The sequence below is a fragment of the Lutjanus erythropterus genome, chromosome 6, assembly GCF_056507025.1.
Source record: "Lutjanus erythropterus isolate fLutEry1 chromosome 6, fLutEry1.hap2, whole genome shotgun sequence".
Lineage (NCBI taxonomy): Eukaryota > Metazoa > Chordata > Actinopteri > Lutjaniformes > Lutjanidae > Lutjanus > Lutjanus erythropterus.
Genome location: NC_139322.1, coordinates 34,388,750 through 34,397,673, shown reverse-complemented (window position 1 = coordinate 34,397,673; position 8,924 = coordinate 34,388,750). Strand labels below are relative to the sequence as shown.

At 38.4% G+C, this 8,924-nt stretch overlaps 1 protein-coding gene across 2 annotated transcripts; it reads left to right on the top strand.

The window, feature by feature from the left end:
* Window positions 1-832: 832 nt before the first annotated feature.
* LOC146325631 (serine/threonine-protein kinase SBK1) lies at window positions 833-7,237 on the top strand. Of its 2 annotated transcripts, XM_084721760.1 has the most exons (4): window positions 833-1,083; window positions 3,045-3,207; window positions 4,555-4,757; window positions 5,047-7,237. In XM_084721760.1, exons 2-4 carry the CDS (start codon window positions 3,045-3,047, stop codon window positions 5,698-5,700), a joined length of 1,020 nt encoding a protein of 339 aa, XP_084577886.1. In that variant the 5' UTR covers window positions 833-1,083; the 3' UTR covers window positions 5,701-7,237. The 2 variants fall into 2 exon arrangements, with proteins under 2 accessions (XP_084577886.1, XP_084577887.1); XM_084721761.1 differs by lacking the exon at window positions 833-1,083 and having other exon boundaries at window positions 3,014-3,207.
* The last annotated feature ends 1,687 nt before the right edge of the window (window positions 7,238-8,924 follow it).

Here is an 8,924-nt window from a genome sequence, read left to right as displayed (position 1 = left end):
TATAGACCAAACAACTAAGTAATTAATTAACCAAACTCTGGATTAACTGAGAAAATAATCAATTGATTCACTGACAATGAAAATAATTGTTAGTTACAGCCCTAAAAAATGTAAAGAGCAGTTTTTATCCTTTTTATATACACCATTTAGAAATGCATTGAAAACTTAGCAACCCTTCTGTCTGGCTAGCTTAGTATTTGTATGCTTTGTTGCTGATCACTGATAATAAATGTCGCTTGATAACTTGCTAATCCACTCTGCCACAGCGTTTGCCATTAGAGAAATATCGCTGAAGTGTTTTCTTAAGATAGAATATCAGTGAATTGCAACTTGCAATCCTTCCAAAATACATACTTTTTAAAGTAGAATTGTGTTTTTATTTCAACTGTATTTCAACTCAGTGGAATGGTAAATAGGTATGAAACAAGTAGTAAAAATGAATAAAAATCTGCAGCAGTTTGAGACTCCTGTTGTATACTGTGTGTGTGTGTGTGTGTGTGTGTGTGTGTGTGTGTGTGTGTCTTTGTGTGTGTGTCTTTGTGTGTGTGTGTGTGTGTGTGTGTGCACATTAGCAGTGACAGACCCATGAATCTCTCAAGTACCACTAAATTATTATATAAAGAAATATGTGAATTAGGGCCAGTTACTATCTTTGCCCATGATTTTGCCTTTGTCATTTCTTTTCATTTGCATAAACATCACATAAACTTATAGTAGCTGATTATAATTTATGTAGGCCAATGTGTGTGTGTATGTGTGTGTGCGCGCCCTTTGCAGGGGCAGTTTGTAATCAGCTGTCAAAGTGGGCTCCGTCCCCATCGCAGCAGTCGAGAGCAGAGCAGCGTGCTGGCCAGTGAAAAGCTCTCAGGTCCACTCTGCAGGCTGATCCATGCAGCAGCAGTGTAAGAGGAGGACGGACGGACGGACAGGACAGACATTCAACCTGCACTTGTGCAGCGTATTGATTAGCTGTACTCTGTCAGCTGTGAGCATGGCTGTGTGAGTGTGTGTCAGTCATTTCTGTGTGTGTGCTTTGCCTGTTTTCAGACTCCAGTGACTGTATTGGAAACCAAGTGAAACAAGGTAAGACTTGAAGTGATCCATATGTAATAATGATTGATATGGAGTGACATCCTGTACTGATACTATTTAATGTTATTACTGCCACTGCTATCAAATTACCACTGACAAAATGTGAACTAAAAATGCTTTGAAAATACATGAAGTTCAAACATCTGTTTGTCTCTATACATCTGACACACTTTGTCACACTTCCAGAATTTAAGAATTCAATGTTTTATTTGTCATACACAGCAATATGTGCAATGAAATGTAGTTTGGAATGACATTTAAATGATGAAATGTTAATGAAAAATTATAATTATGGAAAATGTATGCATGTCATAACTCAAGGCAAACTAAACAATAGATTGCTAGACAAGGCTGAGGAGGTTCAACATCCGAATTGCCTGAAGAAAAAGTCTGTCTGTGTTGGCTACAAAGGGATTAGCTGTGGTTAACATCTTGTTTATCTTTTACATACACTGTATAATGTGAAAGTGCCTTGAGACAGAGCATAAGACAGAAAATGTATGACAGGAGGAAGATTTTTTTCTTTTGTATTTTGGGAAGAAAGTCAAAAGGTTGGAAAAAAAACACGAAATGTTGAAAATTACGTCAAAATGTTGAGAACAAAATCACATTTTTTTCCTGGAAGACAGTCATAGTGTTGCACTTGTATTTTCACATTAAAGTGACAGAAACAGGTGTGTCAATAATAATAATAATAATAAAATAGTGCTAGAGAGGTTATTTTTTCAGTAAGTGTGAAGAGTGTGTGAATGTCACATAGTCAGTTGAGAAAATTTATGTAAATGGTCAGACACAGCAGCCCTTAATTAAATGCAATTATCTTATTATATTTAATTATAAATGAAAAGCAATTGACAGTTGAAATTATTAAATAAAGCCCACATGTTGGAAAAAAAAGAAAGAAATTTTTAGAACAAGGTCCAAATGGTTCCAATTAAATTCTGGACATTTCAACTTTATACTAAAATATAAATAAATGAATAAATAATAATAAAATAAATATTATAAAATAAAAAAATATTATATTATATTATATTATATAGTTTACATGGCTGTGCATTTGAAATATATAACTGAGAAATTAAATATCAGGTGAACCAGACTGGGGTCCAATCAGTAGTTACTTTCAGAAAGACACATTTGTCCAAATTATACCATGTTTGCGTGGAGGCAAATACAAAGTCTGGAACAGATTTTGAATTGACTGAAAAAAAAAGTTGAGAACTAAGTTATTCACAGTGATGAGGATGGCATTTTTGGATGAATACACCTCTGTGGCTATTCTTGGGGTTTCAGTTATGCATAAACAGGACGGCACTCTTTTATATCATACCATGAACTTTTCAATTTTTGCACCAAACTGTACAGCTCCTTGATTTTGATGTATTTTATTGTTATTTTTCTATTTTCCAATTATGTTTCATAACTTGCAGTGCTTGTTTTTATCTTCCTTTACATTTTCTGCGTTTTTTGTTATGCATCAAAATACTAAGGCAAAGTCCTTGTTTGTGTAAATCTGCTGGGCAATAAAGTTGATTCTGATCCTGAGCTGGTTTGTATGATGTGTTGACTGATCACATTATAAATCAAAAGTGTTGTTCAGAACTGTCACAGTTGAAGGTGGGGTGACCATCATAGAGCCAGGGGAGATGCAATATCTTTAAACTGGGATAACGGCGCACATTTTCATAAACTCTCTCCTGGAAAACTTTAATCATGTTGCACTCGTGTTTGGTACATGAAAGTGACAGGAATAGTTGTGTCAAAAATAAAAAATAGAGACCAATCATGGCATGAACTGTGTGTGAATATCTGGAAAGTTACCGAAAAGGTCGGCCGCTGCACCCTCCTAATCTGACATCCTGTCCAGTGTTGGGGAAGGGGATTTCTCAAAGATATGACCCATATTTTTGGTTTAATATTTGCCCTGTCCCCTCTCTGTGTGGGTGAAGATGATCGAGCTGGGCCTCGCTGACGGCAGCCTGATTGACGAGCTGATGGAGCTGACGGCGCAGAGCCTCGGTCAGCTGGAGATCCAGGAGCACTTCAACATTATCAAGGAGATCGGCCGAGGGAAATACGGCAAAGTGCTGCTGGTCACGCATCGCTTCAGGGGTGAGACTGCACTTTGATTACTTATCTCTTTCAGTACAGAATAAGGTCGTCAAAAGTATTGATGTTGTTTTGATACCATGTGTTTAAAGCAATTCAATATCTGTTAATTATAGTGTTGCAAGTTCTAAAACTATGAAAAAAAAGTTCTCATTGCACACACTTGCAGTAAAACCAGACAGTATTCGGTGACTTTTCTGCACCAGCGCTGTGTGCATATTGTTAATTTTAAAAAAAGTAATAATAATAAAAATTTGTATGTGTGTTAATTTTATTTCTTTTTGCTGTGGTATTGAGAGAGGTATCAAGTGTCATTTTTTTTCTTTTTCTTTTTATACTAGTATTCTATTTAAGTTTGAAATTCTGATTCATGACAATTCCAGTACAGAATTTTCATTTTCTTTTCAACACCAAACACACATATAATGACATACATATACATATAATTATGCTCATAAAATCTTGTACATTTGCTGATTTTAAGCCCCAGGAAAATAATCAAAAAAATAGAAATAAAGTCTTTTGATGTGTTTTATGGCTCCAGCAGTAGCAACAGTAGGTTTCCTGGGCATCAAGAGAAGAGCAAATTGACATTTTAAAAAATGACTGATGGCCACATGGTTTAAACCAGTTTTTAAAGCGCTGACAGGAAGAAAAAAAAAACATTTTTTTGTTAAATGAAGTTATGTGTTTAATTTTGTAACTGTAAGCCCAGTTACAATAAAACATGTTTTGTAACTGAGCTGTCATATTTTTATGGGATTCTGAAATGAACAAGCATTTGTTTTCCAAAAAAGAAAGAACTTTCCTAACTTTCTGGCCAATGCATATCTGTTGCACATAAGCGAAATTCATAGCTAAGCTGCAACTGGAAATTGAGAGCTGAGAAGACAGAGCAGCCACAGTGAACAGAAAAGAGGTAGGAGAAGTAGTTGAAAAAGCACTTGGGAAAAAAAGACAAAACGGGTGACTGCAGTTGAACCCCCGGAGATCCTGAGAGGAGAAGAGCTGAGCTACAGTGGAGCGATGAGCTCGGTGTAGACAAAGGAGAGAGCAGAATGTTGAGCAGGAGCCGGCATGCAGCTGGCTGGCTCGAGGCCTGAAGGCTTTGAATTTGAAAAACATTGGAGTGTGTGTCGGTGGGTGACCTAGGAGGAGTTTAAAGTTGCAGAAAAGCTTTGCTACGGTATATTAAATAATTATTACACTATACAGTGAATACCTAATGCCAGTACAGCATTACCTAAGGGGCCATAAATATTTGTCATTTTCCATTTCTTTAATATGACAAACAAGATGTGCATGAACAGTGATAATAATAGCCCCAAATGAAGTTTGAATGATCTACAGGGACTCCCATGGCCTTGAAAGTGATGCCCAAAGCCTCGACTAAGCTGCAGGGCTTTCTGCGAGAGTACTGCATCTCCTTACACCTGTCCTGCCACCCCTGCATCGTGGGCCTCTTTGGCATCGCCTTCCAGTCTAATGAGCACTACTGCTTTGCCCAGGAGCTTGTCATTGGGAGGGACCTGTTTGCTGTCATCCAGCCCAAGGTGAGTCAGGCATGAGCAAAACAAGACTAAGCCGCTATTGTTTATGAAAATAGATGTGTTTTGTGCACCATATGGAAACATTTAACCGTGTGTGTAGAAATATGTATAAACCAAGGCTGGTCTTGCAGTCTTGCAGCCATGCAAACTTGCAAGCTTGAATGTCTGGAGAGTTGACTTGTTTCAGCCTTTCTTTCTTTGCTTTGTTAGGAGTGCTATAAGTCTTCACCTTTGTCACAGTTTTGCAAAACAACACAAAAAGCTCTTACCTTCCTTTGTCTGATTATTCTAGGTGGGTATCCCAGAATCTTCAGTAAAACGGTGTGTCCTCCAGATTGCCAGTGCTTTAGAGTTCATCCACAGCCATGGCCTGGTCCACCGTGATGTCAAGCCTGAAAACATCCTCCTGTTGGACAACCACTGCTGCCAGGTCAAGCTGGCAGACTTTGGCCTGGCCCAGAAGAGAGGCACCCTGATACGCTTCATCACAGGAACCCTGCCCTACATGGCTCCAGAGCTTTGTACCGTGGCCCTGGTGGAAGGCCAGAAAGAGGTGACCGCTCCTCCGCTCAGTGTGGAGCCTAGCCTAGACACCTGGGCCTTCGGGGTGGTTATCTTCTGCATCCTTACGGGCTACTTCCCCTGGGAGTGCTGCATGGACTCTGACGACTTTTACCAGGAGTTTGCAGACTGGTGCAGAACGGAGGAGAGATCTTACACTGAGGAGGACATTCCTCCTTTATGGAAAAGGTTCACCCCAGAAGCCATGGAGATGTTCGGTAAGCTCCTGGCTCTGGATGCAGGAAAGAGGTGTACAGTGGGAGAAGTAAGAGCGTATGTGGAGAAGGACTGGCTTACAAAGCAGCAGACAGCAGAAAAAGAAAAAGTCAGTGCTTCTGGGAATACTCCAGGGCATGGCAAGGAGGAGGGACAGCCTAATACTTAGTAACAGACTTTAAACTTGTAGCTTCTATATGCCTTGACAGCATGTATAATATACAATATATACATTAAATCATAGGTGCCTGGTGTCAATTTAAAAGACCAGAAATATAAACAAAGTCCACAGATACTGGAGTTCCTGTGGTGGAAGAAGTACTCAGATCCTTTACTTTAAGGTAATATATTCAGTGACATCTAGTGATTGCAACGATTTCAGGATAAAATTATAATATTGGTAGCAGCTAGTTAGCTGTCATGCCTACTAATGAAAACAGACAAGTATGTACTCATCAATTTACTTACACATCGAGGAGAAGAGTCTAGTTGGAGCTGTTTGTCAGCTCATACCTCACATTAGAAATGCTCACAATTTTTTTTTTATTTTCAAGTCCAAGCCAAGTCTCAAATCTTTGGTCACAAGTCCAAATCAAGGCTCATGTGTTTTAGAAGTTGATTCCACTGGGCTTCCGGTTTTGATTCGTCCTCCACACGGCTGCATATCCTACCAGAAGCGTTGCAGCAGCGAAGTTTTCTCCCTGCCTGGTTATGTTAACTTGTTAGATTTTATTTAGTTGGTCCTCTTTCCTTGCTTTTTGTGCTACTACCATTGATAAACACACGACACAGTTAAATACTTTCCTTTTTGTCTGTTTTTATTATCACAAGTCGGCACAGGGTCTTCTATTTGAAATTTGACTGAATCTCTATGGTTTTTCCGTATCTCAATCTGCTCTCTGCAGTTTGACATGACATCTGTCAAAAATAGACATATTTGAAGCAGAGTGGACAGCTGCTTCTGGGACACCCTACAACGCTTCTGGTGGAACTATAAGCGCTGTGTAGAATGGCCGCGATCAGCTCCAGCGGACATGTCCAGGGCTGTGATGGTATGGATTATATGTTATCGTGGTGACAAGGAAACATATTCCCACGAGGTGGCGGTTTACAGCAATTGCCTTAATAATTACCTTTTACTGGACTTAATTGAAGCATGCTGTCATATGTAGCGTAGCAAAGATCTTTAAAGGAAAAGGGCAGTGCGTGATGTGATGTGTGCAAGTGAGGGAGAGTGAGCAGCAGACTGTCAGTGCTGCTCATAGCGGACCAGAAACTTCAACTTATCAGTAACTTGTCAGTGTTGCAGTAAATGTACAGTTCAGGTTAGTTAATAAACACCGCAGCTTCTCAAGACCAAGAAAAGTTTTGTCTGTTGTTTCTCACCTGCTGGAAAAATGACTGTGTTACCCCAAGATTAGCTGAGCAGGAAAGGCTAATGTTAAGCTAACGCTAAAGCTAGCATTGTCCCCTACAACATTGATTCAGTGCAATCATATCCCTTTCTAAAGGATTGTAATCCAGCCTTGATCTGCAGCATCTTCTTTGGATACATGGTAAAACAAATTCATAATGATATATTCAACTCTGAATGTTGTAACTGAATTAGTTTATCAGTTTTTTCATGTTGAAAACTGTTGTGATGTTGTTGTTAACATGTTGTTAGCTGTCCACTGGCAATCCAAACATGCCTTGGGTTTAGTCTGACAACCGACTAGTGTGGGACAGCACTGATCTTTCAATGTATTAATAGATTGATGCACTGACCTCAACTTCGGATCGACCCTTTAAATATAAAATTTGCAGTGATGATGGCAATGAGCTCAACCTCGCAGAAGGCATCATATGACTGTGGTATTGCAGTTATGGAGTAGACGTAGCACAGCTGTAACGCGATGCAGTCGTGCCTGGTGGTTGATAATTCTATTAGCATACAGTATCAGCATTCATTGGTTATTTGTATATATCAGTCTTTATTCTGAACATAGAGAGGTTGGCTGAAAAATGGAAATCGACTAATGTTATCAACTTAGGTGGGACCTACATTATTATCTAATCTCTGAATCTCTGTGCCTGTGTCCTGAGTTGTCCTGAGGTGCCCCAAAAATTACTTCAAATGGGTACATCAGATGATAAAAATGCATCACACCTGCTCTGTTGAGAGTGCATGTAATTAAAAAAAAAAGTATTTTAGTGTGTGATTACAATGTTTTGAACAGAAGAATGTTATGCAGTACATGAATGCGTCACATACTGCAGCGTGTGACTTTAAAGCTACGTGTAATTACATTTGTAAAGTAAAATATATACTTTTTAAATCAGTGTTGTAGATTCCAACACCATGTAACAAAGCATTTGGCTAAACTTGAGAATTGCTTCACTTGATGTAGTTTCATGCATGTTGTATGAGTAGTACAACAGCATGAAATTGTAGTTGTGCAAAGGAAGTAATACAAGGGATTGTTTACTGCTGAACATCGTCAGTGGATCAGACTGCAGTTGTGTGGATTTTGAACCTCTGCTTGTGGCCCTGCTGTTATGACAAGTCATCACATACAGCTTAAAAAAAGCAGTGCAGTTCTTTCTGTGTTTCCCCTCTGTCACTGCACAAACTAATAAAAATTGTTTAGAGTTTAAATGGTGGATTATTTATCTATATAAAATTTAATATACAGCATTAACATTGATACATATAATTTGATGTCTTCTTGTGTGGAATTAGCACGTTCTCCCAGTTAATTTTAGGTCAACTGTAGTGTCAACTTTTCTTAAAGTTTACTGATAAGTTTTGCCCACAGATGCAACACATCTTACAGTTTGACATTTGTTTAGATGCTGAATGTATGTATATTAATTATGTATGGATTAAAGCATTTTGTAAAAGTTGCTGAGTCAAATCTTTCCCGCTTCTGAACTTTTGGCTACTAGAGAAGCCTGACAGTTTCCTGCCAGAAAAGGCTGTCTGACAGCAAGGTAAAGTGATGAAAATATTCTAAATATAAGCTTAAAGTTGTATTGATTTTTTTAGGTGGACCATTTTTAAGTGGTTAAAATACATATTGCTGCTGACCCCATTCACAGCAGTACATTAGCTTCTGTGCTAGTGCCCCTCTTTGGGGCATTATTACTGGAGGTAATACTCTTTGCTATTCATATGTTCCTCATACAACCCTACATCAAATTATCTTAACTATCCCTATCTACAGGATAACGTCAGACACATATTAAGGTTAAATGCCCAATGTGATCAGTGTGTAGCATGCTATGTTGTATTTTCAAATTATAAAAGAGCCATATTTTAATGACATACATTTTCCATACCAGTATTTTGCAGTTTATTTGGATACATTTGATGAGCAAGTATTTGTTATATTTAACAAGATTCTTTTTGTT